Source organism: Ceratotherium simum, chromosome 5 (assembly GCF_057802395.1).
Source record: "Ceratotherium simum simum isolate JZ-2026a chromosome 5, ASM5780239v1, whole genome shotgun sequence".
Lineage (NCBI taxonomy): Eukaryota > Metazoa > Chordata > Mammalia > Perissodactyla > Rhinocerotidae > Ceratotherium > Ceratotherium simum.
The window spans coordinates 85,712,149-85,734,356 of record NC_141904.1 but is presented as its reverse complement, the minus strand read 5'-3'; the positions used below and the strand labels follow the sequence as shown (position 1 = coordinate 85,734,356).

General features: G+C 39.7%; 1 protein-coding gene across 2 annotated transcripts in view; it reads right to left on the bottom strand.

Annotated features, from left to right (window-relative positions):
* SYN2 (synapsin II) overlaps positions 1-22,208 on the bottom strand; it is a 224,078-nt gene that overhangs the window by 22,482 nt on the left and 179,388 nt on the right. Inside the window, exon 13 of one of the 2 annotated variants that reach the window (XM_087431526.1) lies at positions 19,104-20,035. The exons of the other annotated variant lie outside the window; for it this stretch is intronic. Within the exon in view, the coding sequence (XP_087287652.1) occupies positions 19,900-20,035 (136 nt within the window). The 3' untranslated portion in view covers positions 19,104-19,899. Of the gene's footprint in view, positions 1-19,103; positions 20,036-22,208 lie in introns of those variants that run through there. 2 annotated transcript variants of the gene reach the window in all.

Below are 22,208 nucleotides of genomic sequence, written 5' to 3'. Positions count from 1 at the left end.
CATGACAGTGATTTATGACCAAGTTGTCACCGTAATTTCGAGGGTAATAGGTGGTCTTTTCAGTCAATGGTGCTGAATCAATTTGATATCTATATTTAACAATAAATAAATCTTGACTACTCTCTCTCACCATACATACTAATCAATTCCAGATGATCTGTAGATCTAAATATGAAAGGAAAAAAAAATAAAGCTTTTAGAAGATAACATAGGAGAATACATAACAATTTCTTAAACAGGAACAGAAAGCAATAACCATGAAGGAAAAGATTGATAATAGAACTTAACTGAAATTAAGAACTCTTGCTCATCAAGAGGTAAGGAAAGTAAATTAGAGGCTAAAGAATTGTAAAGGAAGATAAAAAATAGTCCTTCTTGACAGACAATATGAATGTCTACACAGAAAATCCAAAAATTTCTAAACAGACAGCTAATGAGAGAATTCAGCAAAGTTCCTAAGGAAATCAACATTAACACACACACACACACACACACACACACACAAGCATTCCTATGCGTCACTAATAAATCAATGAGAAAATAGAATAAATGGTCTCTATTGTAACAACAAAAGCTATAAGCTATCCAGTAATAAATTTAAGAAAGCTTATGCGAGATAATTATGTGAAGATAATTTAAAAATGTTATTGAAGAACATACAAGAAGTCCTAAATAAATGGAAAGATATATCACATTTATGGACTAAAAGACCCAGTTTGTAAAAATGGCAATTCTCCCCCAAATTAATCTATATATTTAATACAGTTACAATCAAAGTGTCAAGAGGGTCAATTTGTCAACCTGACAAACTGATCCTAAAATTTTATGGAAGGGCAGAGGGCCAAGAATCACAGAGACAATTTTGAAGGAGAATGTAGTGAGGGACTTTTCCTATCAGGTATAAAGATTTAGTAATTATAAGAAAATAGTGTAGTATTTGTGCAAGGACAGATGAATAAATTAATGGAACAAATCTGAGAAACCAGAAACAGACCCAAGCATTGATGTATATGATAGGAACGTCACTGCAAGTGGATGAAGACTCTTCAAGAAGTGATGTGGGGCCAGCCCCGTGGCTTAGCAGTTAAGCATGCGCGCTCCGCTACTGGCAGCCCGGGGTTCGGATCCCGGGTGCACACCGACGCACCGCTTGTCCAGCCATGCTGAGGTGGGTCCCACATAAGGCAACTAGAAGGATGTGCAACTATGACATACAACTATCTACTGGCACTTTGGGGAGAAAAAGGGAAAAAAAAAAAAGGAGGAGGATTGGCAATATATGTTAGCTCAGGGCCAGTCTTCCTCAGCGAAAAGAGGAGGATTGGCATGGATGTTAGCTCAGGGCTGGTCTTCCTCACAAAAAAAAAAAAAAGAAGTGATGCTGGGACCATTAGTTATCCATATGGGGAAAAAATGAAACTGTATTCCTACCTCACAAATATCAATTTCAGGTACATCAAAGACCTAAAGAGTAGTGGCAGATGTATAGAAGGAGGTGCAGGAAAGTATCTTTATGACCTTGAGGTAAGGAAGGATTTCTCAAACAAGACACAAAAAGTATAAACCATAGAGAACAATATGAATAATTTGAGTATATTAAAATGTAAAACTTTTGTGCTTCCTTCCTATTTCCTAGGAATAAAAGGAAACTTCCTTAACCTGATTAAATCTATTTACCATATTTAATCATATTTAATAATTTGCTATGGCAAGGATTTCCTAAAAGTCAGAAACAAAACAAGGATGCTCCTTACTCATAATTTTAAACATTTTATTGGAGGTCCCAGCCAATGAAAATACTAAACAGGGAAAGATTTCAGGTATAAATACTAGAAAGGACTAGACAATATTTGCAAATTATGTGGTTGTTTATCTAGGAAGTCCAAGACAATCAAGTAAGAAATTATTAGAATTTTCTAATTTCCAATCAATTAGAAAGTTAAATTGAAAAAAATTCTCTTCACAATAGCAACAACAACAAACATAACTGGAACAAATCTTCAAGATATTAGCAAATTGTATATGAAGAAAACTACAAAATGTTATTTAAGGTATAAAAGAGGGCCCAATTGTATTAATTAATTCATCAGCAAATATTTGTTGAACACCTGTTAGGTGTCAGGCACTGTCCTAGGTTTTGGGGCTATTTATAGCAGTAAAGAAAGACAAAGGTACTTGTCCTCATGGAGTTCCATTCTAGCAAGGGGAGACAGACAATAAATGAATTAAACAATAAAATATAAAGTATGTTAGATGGAAACAAGTGCTATGGAGAAAAATAAAGCATGGGAGGAGAACAGGGAGTGTTGGAGGGGATGCAATTTAAAACAGGGTGGTCAGGGAAGGTGTTGCTTAGAGCAATGATGTATGCTACACAATGGGAAGTCATATTGTAGAGATGTCAATTCTCCTGCCAAATAAATATGCAAATTAAATGTCTTCCCAGTCACAATGTCAAAAGACTTTTTAATGGAACTTGACAATTTGATCCTAAGTTGCACACGGAAGAGAAAAAGTGCAAGAGAAAATAATCAAGATGACTTTGAAAAGGAAGAAAAGGCTAGGATTTTCCTAACACAATCAAAACATATTGTAAAGTTATAGTAATTAAAATTGTGTGATACTGGTTTACAAAAAGAAAAATAGACTAACGGAATAAAACAAAGAGTAAACAGAAATGTGGCATGTTAAATAAGTGGGGGGGGAGACACTTAATTTCCTGCTTCTTAACTCAAGTCTCTAATTATTTGTAGTTTTCCATCAATTCTCTTGGATTTTCCCAAAAAGAGATAATTTTGTCCCTCTTTTCCAATTCTTATGCCTCTAGTTGCTTTCTCTTATCTAATAGCATTGACTAACACCTCCAATATCGGGTTAAATAATGGTGATTGTGGTCACCCTTTTCTTAAATCGGACTTCAGTAGGAATGCCTTTAGTGTTTCTCATTAAATAAGATGCTGGTCTGGGGGCTAAGATATCTCTCTGTCTCTATTTGTATCTCTATCTCATCTCTATCTCTATCTCCATCTCCATATCTATATCATATATAAAATTAAAAGCATAAAAGCAGTATGTATGTAAATTCATGCTAAGGAAATAACGACAATTTTTGTATTTTATGACTTTAGGAAAGTATCCATTCGTTCTTATTTTATTGTTTCTATCAGGAATGGGTTTTTAATTTTGTCAAATACTTCAATCTATTAATATGAGGACTTACTTATTTAACTTACTTATGATGAATTATGATATCCTAATATTAGAGCATTCTTGCAATTCTGGAATGAGTCCTGCTTGATCATGATGTTTGCTTAATATGCTGTTGGGTTCTATTTCCAAATATTTAAGATTTTTGCATCAATATTCATTAATGAGATTGGTCTCTAGTTTTTTGTTAGTAAATTATATTTTTCTAGAACATCAAATCTCAAGTTCTTTCACTTTCATTCTCTCACAGTTAATACAGTGGAGTTATCCAGAGGCTACAGTGTATGACATCACAACAAATTGAATGCAGAAGCGGGTGAGAATCTAGTTGTCTTCTTTTAAGCCAGATATTAAAGAGATCTGCACAAATGTAAACAAGCCACTCTTCTCAGCAATTTTTTAAGGAAAATATAATTATTTTTCATAAAATTATTATTTATGTTAACATGTAATAGGTTTATTATTATTTAAAAATTAATACATAAATATTGTTTAAATTCTCAAATTTAATATCTAATATAGTAAATATTAATAGACATGACTCACATAAGTGAAAGTTCTTTTGGGTCTTCAGTAATTTTTAGGAGCCCAAAATGTTTGAGAACTGCTATCCTACCAAATTATTTCATGTAGGTTTTTCAATGTATTTGCATAGAGTTGTGGTTTTTAAAAGTTACTTTCCCCTTGCTATTTCTTATTTTGTGTCTTTGGGCTTTCTTTCCCTTTTAAAAAATTAGGTTGGCTATTGGATTGTTTATTTTTAATTTTTCAATGAAACAGCTTTTTGATTAGTCTCATTTTTAAACCTCATTAATTTCTGCTTTTATCCTTATCAATTCTTTATTTTGCTTTCTTTCCTTTTGTTTTCTTGCTTTTTTAGTTGCATATTTAATTAATTTATGTTAATATTTATTAATATAGGTATTTCATATTATTAACTTTGAGTGCTGCTTTGCTATATCCCTGAGATTCTGACATGTCTGTTTTCAATATCAGAATTTTCTAGAAATTTTGTAATATCATTTTGCATTTTCCCTTTGATCCTGAAGCTCTTTGATTATATATTTTAAAGATTTTATTTATTTTATTTTATTTTTTTTTTTCCCCCCAAAGCCCCAGTGGATAGTTGTGTGTCGTAGCTGCACATCCTTCTAGTTGCTGCTCGTGGGACTCGGCCCCAGGATGAACGGAGAAGTGGTGCCTCGATGCGCACCCGGGATCCGAACCCGGGCCGCCAGCATCGCAGCGCGCGCACTCAACCACCAAGCCACAGGGCCGGCCCTGATTATATATTTTAAATATCATAAATAACATGGGCTTTTATTTTTCTTTTCACTCTTCTGTGAGAGAATATTTCTTATGAAATATTGCAAAATTTGAAATAATAGAATTTGAAAGCATAAAGTTTTACTGTTTGCCTGTTTGTACTTTCCAAGCCCCATGCACAGCTCCATGCCAGGTTGTGACAGGTGAGTCTGAGCTAGATGCCCTCTGAAATTCCTTCCAGTTCTAAGATTCAATTATTCTAAATGTACATGTAAATTAGATTTAAAAATTCTTTTCTTTTTTTTTTTTTTAAAGATTTTATTTATTTTATTTTTTCCCCCCAAAGCCCCAGTGGGTAGTTGTACGTCGTAGCTGCACATCCTTCTAGTTGCTGTATGTGGGACTCAGCCTCAGGATGAACGGAGAAGTGGTGCCTCGATGCGCACCCGGGATCCGAACCCGGGCCACCAGCATCGCAGCGCGCGCACTTAACCACCAAGCCACAGGGCCGGCCCTAAAAATTCTTTTCTTAATGGATGTTTCTTTCCTCAGAAAGATTTCACGGCTCTCAAAAAGAAAGCAAATGTCTTCATTCTATGCCTCACATCTAGACTGATTGCAGCCAAGTAGAAAACTTCTTAAAGGAGGCAAATTCAGAATAAAGTGGAGGAGACTAGATACAATTCTGGCCAGTACCAACCAGAGGCTCCTGCTTTCAGTGCTACCACCCAGTGTTACTTCATCCCACTAAAGGCACTTCACACTAAGTCCTGTTAGGGGCAGAAATCCCACACAGTGTTTTATCTCCAGCATGGGTAACTATGCAGCAGGGATCCCAAATGAGTCCTAAGCATACACTGTCAACACGAAACCAGCTATGCTAGCATCTTGTTGCTACCCATTAAATAACAAACCATCCGTGTTTGGAACAACGCTACCACTGTCAGCATAGTTCAGAAGAAGCAAAGTGGTTGATTGGTAGGTTTTATGTTGATGTATTTGTTTCATGGTTCTGTTTGATTGCCTAAATTATATGTTCTGAGGGTTTGCCAGGTGTTTTCTCAGAAACACTACTGTCTTTTGTGCTCTCTAATATACATGCTCCCAGATGGCACCTTGCTGGCATTTCACCCATGGGCTGGTACACATCTACCAAAATTCAACTTCGGTTGTTTTGTTTTTTCCCAGTTTGGCTTCCAGAAGACACACTCATACTCACAGTAGAGTACAGAATCTTATACTCACTTTAATACTGTATCTGAATACAGCATATTTTTAAATGAATCATTTTCTTTCAGGTAGACTTGTGCCTTCCTCTCCACCCTTGTATCTCACAACCCTCAGGCCTTTCAGGGTTTGTTGGAAGGCAAGAACACCTAACTCAGGGGCGAGAGTGGGAACTCGGGCTTAGCCCTATCTGTGATTCCACCAGAGGCTCTGGACAAGTAGGAAGTTAAGCTTCCCACTAGTGTTTATCCATGATTATCTGTTATGTAGTACTTTTCATCAGTTCTTTTGGATGTGGAACCTGGCATGAGGAATTCCTCTTCCCACAATGCCATCTAGATGTTTACTGGTTTTTAAGAAGCTCCTTTTTCATGCAAGGAAAAATACATGTGTTTTGTGATCTAGAAGATCCCATCTATTAAAGTCTTGAACTTCATTATAAAAGAGAGGAGGAGCCTTAGTGACAAAATGGTAATATGGAATACATTTTTAAGATTCGCTTTGCAATCTTTCATTAGATTGATCCTGTCACTTAGGGTAAATGTTTAAATTAAAATGATATTTCAAACAACCAGCAGTCCTGAGGCTTGAAGGAATAAAGATACTGCCAAAGAGCCCAATCCCATTTTCCAAGGTACACGGTGTAGAACTCCTTCTGCCTGCCTTCACTGGGCTGGAGGCAGTCGGCTCTGATCCAGAGGTTGACACTGAGCCTCTCCCCTCGTCGCTCTCTGAGTACTTTGGCACACATGGCATTTGTTACTATCTGTTGAAGGTTCCTGACCTGTGCATCCCAGGTGGGTTTCGATTTGAGCAGCTTCAACTTCTTCTTTTTTTTTTTTTTTTAAAGATTTTATTTATTTATTTTTTCCCCCCAAAGCCCCAGTAGATAGTTGTATGTCATAGCTGCACATCCTTCTAGTTGCTGTATGTGGGACTCGGCCTCAGGATGGACGGAGAAGTGGTGCCTCGGTGCGCGCCCGGGATCCGAACCCGGGCCACCAGCATCGGAGCGCGCGCACTTAACCACCAAGCCACGGGGCCAGCCCCAACTTCTTCATTTTGATAATGGTTACAAAATAACCGTAGCTCAGATTCAGCTAAGCAGGAAGTCTAAAATCTTATATTTAAAGACAGGCTGGGTGAATAGTCATCAGAGATGTTGCAGACTGGGTAGCAGAGTTGGACTAGATCAACGATAAACTGTTTTTTAGACACTCGGCGTTCCATGGAAGGGACACAAGGATCACCTTGGGGCAAAGGAACAAGAGAGAGGTCAACCCAGTGGTGTGCCTGATCTGCTATCCTGCCTTAGTCAGAAGAAATTTACTTTAATCTGCTTTATACATTAAGACTCCACGTAAAATTTTTTGAAAAAATAAAAAAGGTGTTCTATTACATAAAAAAATGTTTGAAAACTACTGGACTAAAAATAATATTTATGGTTTATATATCTTCTAGAGAATGCACAGATCTCCCTGCCTTTCAAGACTTATTCTCCATGTGTCCTAAGAACTCAATCTTTAAAGGGTCTCTGGGTTCTGAAAGGATTGCTTGAGCAGTAGCCATTACTTTAAAAAACTGATTTTAGTGTTTGTATTTTATCCCTAAATTCTAAATAAATTGCCGACGGCATTATCTGGCCTTATAGAATAGGCTTGAATGTGATGTTTATCTTTTTGCCTTCTGTTCAAGCTATTTAGCCCCTAAGAAGTTACAATAATAAATGATTGTCTTTTGACTTCATTAAGTCAGGCAATATTGGGTTCCAAAAAGCCTGTGTCATTCCATGTTCCTTGTGGTAGTAATGAGACCCAAATTCCTTGTAATTGCATTGTTAGAGACAGCTTCATGGATGAAACATGAGCGAGGGCTTGAAGGATGAGGAGTATTTGGACACGCAAAAGAGAAAGAGAGAGCAGAGGTGAACAGGCAGAAAAGCGCAAGTTGTATTTAGGGAACAGAGAGTAGGTCATTAGTGTGGAGTAGAGGACTTGTGTTATAGGAAGCTAAGACCGTATACTGGGTTTTGTTTGCAGACAGCCTTGATGATAAGCTGTAGTTTGGCCTTTATGCTATAGGCAGTGGGGAACTATTCTGGCTGTGTGATTCAGGGCTGTGCTTTGATGACAGTGACACTTTGGGCTTTATCTGGCCTACTTTTTCAGAATGGATGAAGGAAGCAGGTCTGGGAGCAGCCAGAACATTACAAGGATACAAAATTAGGGGACTTGAATAAGGGTACTATTTGCTTTCGAAAACAGTATTAAAGGGTCCAAAATGGCGATGCAGTTAATAAGAAGTTAGAAATCTAGGACTTTTTAGAATGCTCTCATTTCCATTTCTGTTACATTTTATTTATTTATTTTTTTTGTGAGGAAGATCAGCCCTGTGCTAACATATGCCAATCCTCCTCTTTTTTTGCTGAGGAAGACTGGCCCTGGGCTAACATCCGTGCCCATCTTCCTCCACTTTATATGGGATGCTGCCACAGCATGGCTTGCCAAGCGGTGCGTCAGTGCGCGCCCGGGATCTGAACTGGCGAACCCCGGGCCACCGCAGTGGAGCGCGCACGCTTAACTGCTTGTGCCACTGGGCCGGCCCCATCTGTTACATTTTAGATGGTACCCACAAGGTTCAGCAGATCTTGTAAAAGGCATTGCTGCTTTATACTGTCACTCCACAGGAAGAGGATCTATAACCATATTTTCAGATAAAAATTCAGCAAGTCTGCTGATTTCTATGTCACTAGACGGTTGCTTGAAAGAAAGGTTATTTTCAAGTAGAATGCTTGAAAGAATTTTATCAAAAATTAAAAACAACTTCATTTTTCAATAATACCGTCAGTCATTTCATAGGCCACAGCTTTTATCGGAGAAACCAAACTCCAAGGTTTAAAAAGGATTGTCTAGGGAGCCCAAGAAGAATGTAACAAACTAACGTAAAGATTTTAAAGTCAAGGAAATACCATGTCCTTTTCCCAGTTGAGACTTCCATACTACCCTTCTTTCCATACTACCCTTGCTCACTGAATGTCTCCTTTAATTGCCAAACCATCCTCCTGTAATATTGCAATAGTTCAAAAACTAGCTTTTTGAGGCATCTTACCCACTGTAGGCAAAACTCCAGGGAAGGCCTAGTCTCAATACATTTTTGTCAATATGTATCAGTCAGCTTTGCTGTAGAAACAAACAACTCCAAAACACCAATTACTTATAACACAAACATGCCTTTATCGCTCTCATTAGATGCTGGCAGCTACAAACTGGCTGTGGTTCTGTTCCACTTGTCTTTCCATTTTGAGACCCAGTCTGGCCATTTTTGTGGCAGTGGCAGAACCAAATGAGTTGGCATTCATGGAGTCAGTTGTGTTGGTTTCCATGCCATTGGCCAAAGTAGGTCCCATAACCAAACCCCATGTCAGTGGGACAGGGAGACAAATCACTTGCAAATGGGTAGGGATGTATCATCAGCTTACAAGCAAGAAGGAGAGTGAATAATTGGGAATAATAATACAAACTACTCACAATCCTCCCCGTTGATGACATCCATTCATTCAGCAAGTATTTAGGGTTATCTACAAATGGCCTACTTACCAAATGTAAAATAAATAAAAAAGAAAAATCCTAAAATTTGTATAGAACCACAAAAGACCCTGAATAGACAAAGCAATCTTGAGGAAGAAGAACAAAGCTGGAGGCATCATGCTCCTTGATTTCAAACTGCATTACAAAGCTATAGTAATCAAAAGAGTAGGGTATTGGCATAAAAACAGACACATAAATCAATGGAAGAGAATAGACAGTCCAGAAATAAACCCATGCATATACGGTCAATTAATTCACAACAGAGGAGCCAAGAATATACAACGAGGAAAGGACAGTCTCTTCAATAAATAATGATGGGAAAACTGGACAACCACACGCAAAAGAACGAAACTGGACCATGCACAAAAACTACCTCAAAATGGATTAAAGACTTAAAGGTAAGACCTGAAACCATAAAACTCCTAGAAGAAAAGATAGGAGGTAAGCTCTTTGACATTGATCTTGGTGATAATTTTTTGGATTTGACACTAAAAGCTAAAATAAATAAGCGGGACTACATCAAATTAAAAAGCTTCTTCACAGCAAAGGAAACTGTCAACAAAATGAAAAGGCAACCTACTGAATGGGAGAAAATATTTGAAAAATCATGTATCTGATAAGGAGTTAATAGCCAAAATATATAAAGAACTCATACAACTCAATAGCAAAAAACCAAACAATCCAATTTAAAAACGGGCAGAGGAGCTGAATAGACATTTTTCAGAGAAGCCATACAGATGGCCAACAGATACATGAAAAGGTGCTTCACATCACTAATCATCAGGGAAATGCAAATCAAAACCACAATGAGGTATCACCTCATACCCGTTAGAATGACTATTATCAAAAAGATAAGAAATAATAAGTGTTGGCGAGAATGTGAAGCAAAGGGAACCCTTGTGTGCTGTTTGTGGGAATGTAAATTGGTGCAGCCATTATGGAAAACAGTAAGGAGGTTTGTGAAAAATTAAAAATAGAACTACTGTATCATCCAGCAATTCCACTTCTGGGTATTTATCTGAAGAAAATGAAAACACTAACTCAAAAAGATATATGCACCCCCATGATCATTGCAGCATTATTTATAATAGCCAAGATGTGGAAACAACCTAAGTGTCCATCAATAGATGAATGGATAAAGAAAATGTGGTATTATATATACAATGGAATATTATTCAGCCATAAAAAAGAATGAAATCTTGCCATTTGCAACAAGATGGATGGACCTTAAGAACATTATGCTAAGTGAAATAAGTCAGACAGAGAAAGACAAACACCATATGATCTCACTTATATGTGGAATCTAAAAAAAAAATAACAAAAACCAAAAGCCAAGCCCATAGATACAGAGAACAGATTGGTGGTTGCCAGAGGCAGGGGTGGGGTGGGGGGTAGACAAAATGGGTGAAGGGTGTTAAAAGGTACAAACTTCCAGTTATACACTAAATAAGTCATGGGCATGTAATGTACAGCATGGTGACTACAGTTAATAATACTGTATTGCATATTTGAAAGTTGCTAAGAGAGTAGATCTTAAAAGTTCTCATTACAAGAAAAAAAAAATTGTAACTACGTGTGGTGAAGGATGTTAACTAGACTTATTGTGGTGATCATTTCGCAATATGTACAAATATTGAATCATTATGTTGTACACCTGAAACTAATATAATGTTATATGTCTATTCACCTCAATAAAAAATATATTTAAAAAATGTAAAAAAAAAGAAAGAAAAGAGACAAGAAAGCTAGTCTCTCCAGACATAATGATGTCCCTTGAAATGGCAGTCTTAGGGAAAAGGATCCTGTTGGGAATGTGCTCAGTCAATCCATGAACTTAGCTTAGTGGCCAAACTCTGGCCTCAGAAATCTAAAGATCAGACTTAAAGCCTTGATAAATCTCTGACCTACTCCTTTGTCTTGGACCCAGCCACGGACCCATTTCTTTACCTTAGAACAGTAAAATAGATCCTAACAGAGCAAACTTGGAAGAGAAACTGTGAAATCTTTAAACCATTCAATAGGAGAGAAACATCTAGAAATTTCCTAAGGAAAAGTCATGTTTCATTCACACATACTCCGCCTACTAGGAAATTACAACTCTAAAAATAGGTACAGGGCCAGCCCCGTGGCTTAGCGGTTAAGTGCGCGCTCCGCTGCTGGTGGCCCGGGTTCGGATCCTGGGCGCGCACTGACGCACCACTTCTCCGGCCATGCTGAGGCCGTGTCCCACAGACAGCAACTGGAAGGATGTGCAGCTATGACATACAACTATCTACTGGGGCTTTGGGGGAAAATAAATAAATAAATAAAATCTTTAAAAAAAAAATAGGTACAAAGTCCAGTTCAGGAGCCACTCTTAACAAAATCCTTATATCTGTAATTCTGTGGTCCTACCCTAAGAGGAGCTTTCTCCGAGTCTAGGGTCCCTTCTGCCTGAGTTCATATGCTTCCTGTAGTCTGACCTGAGCATCTCTGTCCTAGCTCCTGAGAGACCAATATTTCTAGTTCACCGCTTTAACCACTGGGCTCAGGCTGACATCGCCATATACCTAAGAATCTGTTCTTCCACAGAGGCTTCACCTTCGACTCTGCCTCGCAGCATTTAGTCTCTTCTGGAGGAATTTGTGAGGTATCTCTTATTTTTACAACAATAATAATTCTACACTATAGTCACTTACCCATGTAGGAAAAAAAGAGAGATGATTATTATTATTATATGTGAAAGCCTTTGGAAATCAGCAACAGAAAGGGTCTGGGGATCAGAACAGTAGGTAATGATTCCTCTCAGAATCCTTTTTCTAGCCCACCACTTGGTTGGATCCCCATATACTTTATTGTTTAAATATTTGTAATGGTCTGTTCAATATTTATCTTCCCCATTAAGCTGTAAGTTCCATGATGGCAGAGAGTTTATCTGTTTTGTTCATTACTATATGCCCAGGACCTAGCTGAATACCAGGCATAGAGTAGGTGATCAGCACATATTTGTTGATTGATTGATGAATGTTAGACTGATTGCTTAATATCTTAGAGCTTTAGTTTTTTCATCGATCAAATCCGGGGATAAACTAGATCATCTTCAATGTCCTCACCAGATGTAATTAGCTTATATCATGATTTGTGAAGTGTACTGATGTTTGGCACTTACTATGAAAGGCATTAAAAACATAAGATGGATTGTTGGATGCAAAGGGATAAACAGATAAGGGATAAAGCAAGTATAATAAACTGTTAATTGTAGAATATAGATAGTGAGAATAAGGAGGTTCACTGTACCGTTACTTCAACTTTCTGTGTATTTTAAAATTTTCATAACAATATGTTGGGAAAAAATCTGGGGTTCAGAATAACCTAAAACATGGACTTTGGAAGGAAAAAAAAGCTGAAGAAAATAATTCAATATAAAAATCATTAACAAGAGTTCAAGATTATGAACAGAATAAAGAGACAAAATAGATACGTTTTAAAAAAATTGTGTGAACTTGCAAAAAATCTATGTAAGTAGTAGAGGCAATAAGTGTATTCTAAGAGTCTAGAGGAGAGAGAACAATCATGGGCGACCACTAAGGTGGGCAGAAAGTGCTTCATGGAGGAGGTGATATTTCAGCTGGGCTTTGAAGGATATGCATGATTTGGATGGGTAACGAGGATAAGAAAAGGAATTTTTTTTTTTTATTGAGGTCATATTGGCTTATAAAGGAAAAGGAATTTTTAAGGACAGCTGACAACAATAAAGTAAGCATATGTGTGGAGCAAGAATGCAAAAGCAAGGACAGTGAATTTTACATTAGCTTAGACACAACTAAATAGAGGGAGATATGGTTGAAAAGCAATAGTGAGGATAGATAAAATTTATCGGGATCTTCCTTATATGTGTGAGGTACCTGCACACAGCACTTTCCATGCATTATCTCATTTAATCCTAACAACAAGCATATGAGGTATTACTACAATTGCTACCAGAGAGGAAACTGAGGTTTAGACAGGTTTAGTCATTTGCCCAAGGTCACACAGCTAGCAAATGGTAGAACCAGTATTGAAACCAGGTTTGTCTGACCTCAAAACCCAAATACCTAACCACTAGACATACTGCCTCCCTAGTAAATCGAGGCAAGACTCTAGGGGACCTTAAATACCAAGATAAGGAGTTTGGACTCCACTCTCTAAGCCTGGAGATCCACAGAAAGATTTTGATGATCAGAGATTTTAAAAGAAGGGTACCTCGCAGAAATAGGCAAGACACTGAAGCCAGGAAGCCCAATTAGAGGCTGTCACAATAAGAGGCGTGAATAAAGGTCCTAATCCAGAATAATAGCTATGGGGACAGAATAAAGGAATAGCCTTTAAGAAGAAATAACCTAGTGAACTCTTCCTACTAATATTATATTGAAATATGTTGAAAAATGCACTGTTTAGGTGTTAAATATTCAAACTCAAAGTGTCTTTAGATCCCGAGTTATACTATGTTAGCCCAGTGAAACTCCAAAGGCAAATGAGCAGCCCAAATGTCATTTCAGTCCACTGGCCAAGCCACTCAGGTCTCAAGGTTGGTTTGAGGGGCTTCAGAGTGTTAACAGGTCAGGCTTGGCTGAGCCATCTATGGGCTCCCTGGGTCTAGTCTTGCAATTCTCTATCATTACTCATGAGCTCCAGAGTGGATCCAAGAAGTCCAAACCTGTGTCATCCCACCAATAATCTGATAGAGCTAATCTGGCTTCCTCAAGAACTGGATCCAGAACAATTAGGGTTTGTTAGGCGATCAGTGATCTTAACCTGATCTACTGGGATGGCTGCGGCTTTCTGCTGTGAAATGCCTGGAGGACTTAGCTGAAGGGTGGAGATTCTTATCAAAAGGGATGTATGTGGATATGGAGGTGGATGAAAATGCCCAGCGGTGCAGTGTTCCCTGGGGAGCATTCATTTTCATGTGGGGTGGGATCCCTGAAACAGCTCTCTGGTGTTTCCTCCTCCCCTCTCTCTCAGGTTGTTCTCTAAGAAAGGCTGGGGAGTATGGACCATGAAATAAGAGAAGAAAAGACTCCTGAAAATATAGACCAGTGGACAAGCACAAATGTGTGTGTGTAACTATATCAATATCCAAGCAAGATAGAAAGCAAGTTCTCAAAGAGTGATAGGGTGCTGAATAAGAGGAGAGTACATCAGAGGAAATGAATCATTGCATTATTTTTTCCCATGTGTTTACAATCAACAGGCTTTGAAGTCCAAAGAGATTTGTAGGAGGAAGAGTACCATTCAAGTGTGAACCCAAAGCTCAGACACTCGGAAGTCACCTATAATGAGGGATAGCCTCATGGGGCTATTGTGAGAATCTAACAAAATGACAGATGAATCAGTGCTTTATAAACAGTAAAGTGTCTTTAAATCGCAAGGTTCTATATAAACTGTAAAATACTATACAAATGTAAGGCATAATTGTTATGATTATTTGAGGAGGAAAACATTATTCTGAATGTAGTCTGTGAGTTGAGAATGAGACAGTAATAAGGTTATTTATAACAATCAACCAAATTTACCTGTTGACATGCATCTTCTCTCTTTCAAAATCAATAATCTTGGTTGGGCTTGACATTTATTTCAAAGAGAAACTATTCAAAACATATCAGACTCCTTTTCTGAGATTAATTTCCTTCAGAACCAGTCTATAAGCCACACAAAATTATCTCATTAATTTACAGTCACATTGTAAATTGTAAGTCACATTACAGTTGACTCCAAAAGAATTTTAAGTGTTTTTTTAAAAAATCAAAATTCACTCCCTAAAGCACTGACTCTTAATCTTGTTTGTTTGTTGAGGACCTGCCAAAATGCACAATACACAGAGCAGTTTGCATGGGCATTTCTAGATTTCCAGGTAAAGAACTCCTGATCTTCCAAGAGTTACAGAAATTCAAATTTGAAAGCTACAGATCTGAGGGCAATTATTTTCCGAGCATAAGCAGCAGGCTTGTTGGAATAAATGTTTAGCCTCCCAAAGGAATTGTTTGAAGGAAACCACACCACTGTAGGAATGATCATGTGGTATGACTGTTTAAAAATTGGTTCATTAGAGTCATATGGGATTTGTGTTGTCATTTCTATAGCTGCAGTGGTTTTCGCTGTGTGTGTGTGTGTGTGTGTGTGTGTGTGTGTGTGTTCATTGCTAGTGGGATGCTTAAGCAGAAGCATTTGCCTCCCCAGGTATCTACCCTCAATTCAATTTAACCAACTCAACCTAAAAGAGTCATAGTCCTAGAAAAGGAATCAGTTGGATGAAATTGCCCTAGAGGCCCTCCTGATGACAGGAGATGAAGAAAGGTATGACTGGCATTTGTTTAGCTGCTCCTGGAGGAGTCCCGGCCAAGGAGGGTTTGGGGCTTCTACTGGTGTTCTCTTTATGAGACAGAAAATTTCTTGTGATCCTCTCACATGCCAACCACTGTTAGGAACAGACTTTAGATGAATTACCTCATTTAATTCTTAAAACAACTTCCTCAGAAAGGTCATATTGTTCTCATTCTATAGATGAGAAAATTGAGATACAGAAAAGCTAAACAACTTATAATCAAAATCGATAAGCTAATAATGAACAAAGCAAAGATTTAAACTCAGGTTTGACTTCAAAGCTAAGGCTCTTTCTGCTGCCCAACACTATCTCTTCCCATTTCTTCCCTGGCCTCTGTCAAATGCTCCAGTAAGCCTCTCCCTCCCTGGAGTGTCCCTGGAAATGAAACCCATTCATTTATCTCACAAAGGACAGTATCCCAAATGGCCCATCAGACACCTAGGACTGAGACTCATTTGCTTCTATTACTAACTTCCTCAGCAAGGTCCTTAAGTTGCATGGGCCTCGGTTTTCTCATCTATAAAATGAGGGGCTAGAACTAGATGAAACTTCCAGCTGTAAAATTCAGTGACTGAGTACTGTGCGCTCACACCATGCCCCCCAGCTGGCATGCCTCCCAATCTTGTGGGCTGCTCACAGCTCATCACTAGGGTGCCGTCTCCTCTGACCATCCAAGCCAGAAGTATGCTCCACGCCAACAACACATACTGCTTTTTGTCCATTTTACACTTACTTGGTTCTTTTTCATTCTACTTCCATATCTTATTGAACTTAACCGAATTCCTCAAATATTTTTTAACTCCTACATAGTATTCCAATTTATGAATAAACTACAATTTGTTTTAATTCCCACATGAGAGACAACTGTTTCCATTTTTCACAAACAGTGCTGAGATCAATATTCTTTTACTTGCCTCCCTGTGTATATGTGCAAGAGATTCTCTAAAGTGAATGTCTAGAAATGGAATTGCTGAGTCATAGGGTTTGTGCATTAGATATTGCCAAATTGTTCCCCAAAGTGGTAGTACCAACATATGTTCCCACTTGCAACGTGTAAGAGTTCCATTTCCCATATCCTCACCGATACTTATCAAACTTAATTTTTTTCCAAACTAACATTTTGACTGCATTTGTCTTATGGCACTGACCACTTTCCTCTTCATATTGTATTTGTATATATGCTGGGCTGTAAACTTTGTGAGGGCAGAATCCTTGCTTAACTCATTTTTATATTCTTCCCACAAAATTTATTGAGCTTAGTAAGTACACAATAAAGAGTTGTGAACAAATAAATGATGAGCACAATTAATTCATCTTGACCCAAGGAGATGGGAAGTTCCATGTGGGCAGGGATGAAGCATTCTACCATATTAATCTGGAAATAAGATGGGGGTAGGGAATCCCTATCAGCTGCAAAGATGGTTGCACAGTGGTCACAACTGGCCTACAGACCAAGATCTATAGTGGGCCGTCCCAACCTTTGCAAGGCCCAGCTTTAGATCATTTATTATCACGGTACTCATCAAATATTTATTGATTGTTGTGAGTGGCAAATTTCCCAGTCTCTGGGGCTATCCTTATTACGTACCAAGAGGGCTGTTTCTGAATGGAACTCCCCCATCTCCCACCCCACCCCATTACTAAGGGTTGGGCAGAATCTATGTGTCCTTTGGACTAGGGTGCTACATGACCTATGGTAAATGCCTCCCCTTTTTGTCAACCCAGCAGTTCCAGGGTGACTCATTTTCTAAATAAGCCACTTGTGGTTTTTGGTCTGACATCACATGTGGAAGAATGAGTAATTTTTTAAGAACCAGAATTATGTTCGATCAGAATAAGATACATTGTGTATGTTACTCATGGCTCTAGGACAAGGAGTCAACCCTGGTAACAAGTACTCTGACCTTCTCCCATCCCTCCTTTCTCTGGGGCCAAGAGATAGACAGAAGGTGAAGGAAGGAGATGAATATGGTTGTGAAGAATTTTTGTGTACATCTCTTATTTTGTTATCACATTATGTACAATTCAATAAAATTATATCTTGTTGCCTCTACTAGATTAAATAAAAGTAACATAGCAAAGTAGTTAAGGCCATGAGTTCTGCCGCTACACTGCTTGTGTTAAAAAAATCCCAGCTCCACCACATACCAGTTAGGTGACTTTGAGAAAGTTATTGAATCTTGATATGCTTCTGTTTCCTCATTTGTAAAATAATAATAGTACCTATAATACAGGGTTGTAAGGAATAAATGAATTGATATATGTTAAGTGCTTTGAATTGTGCTAGAACTTAGCAGTCACTACGAAAGTGTTAGTAAATATTTCCTTGAATCCATCACAATGTTTATGCTCATAGTAAATGCTCAATAAATGCTTTTTGATGAAATCAATGCATTCTATTAAACATATTTGGAATTGGGAGATAGAAGTGACTGCAAGTGGTAGACTCTGGGTTGGAAACAGAAGAATCATAAAGATCAATTCCCTTGAGCATAGGTATTCCCTCTCCCCCAACCCTTTTGTTTGGTTTGTTAGTAGTTTGTTCCCTAGTTACATGTGTTGTGGTGGAAAGACGGCTGCCACCCCCCTAGGTGTCACTCAACGGGAGGTTCTACTTCCTGTTTTTTAAGTGTAAGAAGAAGTACAGTTCTAGATCCTTGAACCCTGAAAGCATGGACTGAGTTAGAAAGGAGACCCTGGTACCAGACAAATTCATTCTTTTCTCTCTCAGCATCTACTCCTTGTGAGGAGGATTAGCAACATAGTGGCATCTGGATGAGTATTATTTTGTTGAGTTAGTAGGATAGGCATTATGTATAGGAAATTATTTGATAAAATGTTAATATACTGATTTCTTTTTATTAATGCAGATGTGGTATTTATCCTCATAGCATTTGTGATCTTTGGGAATACATGATTGAGTAGCAGAGAGTCATGAAGAAACCAGAGTAAAATCCCTCGGAGCCCACTCTCAATCTCAGTCCTCTTCAGGATGCCTAGGGCCAAGCTTGTGGGACTCCACTCATCAGAGCAGGTCGGTCTAGCCTCGTTGGCACCACCGTGCAGGCTTTAACTGATAAGCCTGATGGGCCCGAGAAGTAGGTCTAACATGGCTGCTACAGGAGCAAAGGTGCTATGCTTATTAGAAAGGCTACAAATTCAGTAAAATTGGTAGAAATGCTGCATTACTGAAGGAAGTCCAGCTGTCCTGGAGGAAACAGATTTACCAGGGAGGTGTCAGGAGGCCCAGTATAAGTGGCATCTAAAGGACAGCCATACTCTCAAGCACTTGCAAACACAGCCATAATCCACAATCACACTTACACACAAACACATTCACACAAATACTGACACAAACAGCTTCACCCTCCTAGACTTTTCACTTCCCTACACTTGCAAACACACACACATGCCTCACATACACTTTCTCAGTCAAAAGAGTGGCCTAGGGGAGACCTCACGGCTGAATCAAATGCTGGTTAATGCTGCTGCTTTTATTACACCAAAGGTCTTAACATTTATTTGAAGATGAACACAAAACTTGGCATACTGCTGTTACAGTGACATGCATTCTCTACAGTGTAGCTTCAGAGCTCAAGATCACTGCAGCACACACACAAGAACTGCTCTCCAGAGGAGGGAAAAGAGGGAAACTTCACATCCTTGTTCTCTCCAGTATCAGCAGAGTAAAGGTGCTTCACCACAACAGCAGTTGAGGAAGCTCATGTGCTGGGCAGGTGGGTTTTAAACAGTTAAACTGGTGTGACAAGGGATCCAGGTGTGGGTAAGTTCCTAACACTTGGAGCCAATAGTACTTCTCGGTAAGTATATGCTCCCTAAACAGGCAGCACTGACTAAGGGTTGGGGGGATGGCATGCTTAGCACTGCAGCTGAGACAGGTTAAACTACTAGGAGTCCTCAGTGAAGGGAATCCTGGTTTCACAAGGAAGAATAAGACATGATGGCTCTGTCACAATAAGGCCACTAAACTCACAGCAAACGATGACCTCAGAGGAAGCTGTCATGACTACAGGAAAGCAGCTCTATCCTCTCTGATGTCAGGTGCCCCTCGCTGGTTAGGCACCTGCCCTGAGACCTTTGCATAGTCCTTTCTGAGCTGCACACCATCACTTAGCACAACGGAGCAGAGGAAGGGGCCACACATGTCAAGGTCACAGGACACCACTACCAAGCGTGGCTGTCTCTTGTTGGCAAATGTCTCAAGATGCCTTTCCTGGCTGGGCCGGGTGCCCTCGTGTGTCTGGAGAGCTAATCTGAAAAGAGGCTGGCAAAGGACTTCCTCAAGCTCCGGATGGTCTCCGCTTTGGCTTCATCCTCATTGGCTGAAGACCGGAAGAAGGAGGACTCAGAGAAGCTGAAGGCATTTGTCAGGGACTGCGACTTGCTTGAAGATAAAAACCAGAGAGAACGTGAGAGGGTGGTGTTCCCAGTGAGGCAGGGAAGGATGGTGACATGAGGATACACAACTGGAACCCCCACTCCCGCCCCAGGGAGACCAGGGTGATAGAGAAGAAAGCCAGCAGTGATGTGCTACCAGGAGCTTGGGAGGCCCCTGCGCTGTTTTTCCTCACTTCAGTGCTGCTAGAACAGGAAAGGATGGGGGCAACGTGGGAGAGAGGGAGAAGGGAAAAAAGAGAGAAGAGAAAGGAGAAAGGAAAGAGGAAGAAGGGGTGACTCAAAGGCTGTTTCTTTTATTTAATGCTAAAGGGCCTGCAGGCTAAATTTCAGAGGCCCCAACTTGATAAGTACTAATCTAGGAATTTCACACTCTTCTCCTTGGATGAAATGTAGCAACTAGTGGCCCATGGACTCTTGCACTCTCTTTTCCATCAACTGTCAAGTGGTGAAGCCAGCATCAGAAGACCTGGGTCAAAGTCTTGATTCTGCCACTCACTCACTTTTGACCTTTGGCAAGCCATGTGCCTCTCTGGGAATCGGTTTCTCACTCGTGATATGTAGATGTTTAGTAAAATGATCTCTAGGTCTTTTCAGCTCTTTCTATTCTTGTTTTTTTCCTGATTCCAAAAGAACCTTTTGGCGTGGCACAAACTCTAATGCTTCAATTTACTTGTTCTTAAAATGGGCACAATCACCCTTGCCGTCTTCCTCAGAGGAGCCCTAATATTAAGTCTGTGGAGTTCAGGATGTCCAGGGGCAACAGAGATACATACATGCCTACATAAGGTTATTTAGGCAGTTTTAATTAAAAAACCCACATCACACACATTCTTCCCTTGAGAGACTAGCGATTCAGAGAGAAAAACTGTGAAGGGAAGAAGGTCAAGGGGAGGCCAAGCACAGCACTCTAGAAGAGGACGTGAGGTCAGGCGTCTCCAGTGGCCTGTCTTATCTCCTTCTTGACTTCCATACTGTGTCTCTTTCTTGCTGGTTTCTGGCTCTAGAACTCTTCTCCCAGTGTCTTAGAACTCCCAGTCCTCCCCAAAATTCAGGGTGCAGCCCAGGAAACTCCCTTCTACAGGAGCATGAGCAGTTTCTCTCCTCCTGCGGTGACTGTGAACAGATCCCCTGCCTTTCATCAGGGCTGGGGATGAGCCCCAACATGCTGGCCTCTGAGAGGGGGGCACTTCTCTGCACGCACAGGCCAAGGGCACCGAGTACAAGCTTCCAGCTTGTCATCAGAGGCTGGCTCTATTCAACAACTTCAGCCCAGAGGCAGTGACTATCCAAAGATCTGCCCTGAGACTGGGGCAAGAGCTGGCTAATGAGAAGGGAGGAGAGATTAAAAAGTCAGCATGCAGAAAACAACTGGGCTGAGGGGAGTTTATGGGTCAGGCAAGATGTGAAATGTGCCACTGGCCAGAGCTGGGGAGCAAGAGTGAGTGATGCCCCTCCTGTCATGTAAGACTGGAAGACCCAGGGAAAGTGATCATCTGGACCACCTGAGCCCTAATCCTGGCTCTGCCACTAACTAGCAGAGTGGCTTAGAAAAAGAAAATTAATCAAATCTCTCTAAAAAATGTTTTCTCATGTATGCAATGACTAGATGATCTCTAAGTGGCTCATCTGAGCTCCAAAATTCTATAGCCCCCTTTTCTCCTTCCTTGAAGATTCTCTGAGAATCACTCAACATTACTCTGAGAAGCACTGATAGGTCACTCCCATTCCCCCAAGGCCACAGCTGTCTGTGCTGACAGTGATGACAGAGGTATCTCTGCTTCTGGGGGAGAGGGTGGAACTGACCACCATCCATACCAGGAGCTGTTCCTCCCAAGCACAGTGACACCGTTTTCTAGGGGCCCTCGTTTCTTTCCTCTGAAGCAGACAGTGTGATGGGAGCTTCCAGAGTTACTGCTGGGAATGAGGGAACCCAAGAGGATGGAGTTCCTCAGCATCTCTATCTGGCCACTCCTATGATGCCCACACCAGAAACGGACCTCCTTCTGACAAAACTGAAGGTAAAAAGTTGAAATGGATTTAACTACTTCCCCCTTTTCCTTCTGGGCAGGCTTGCTGATTGCATACTCTAAACTGTGAGTCAGAGGCAGGAAAGAAGATTTAAAAAAAATCTTTTTAGAGAGAGAGACACACACACAGAG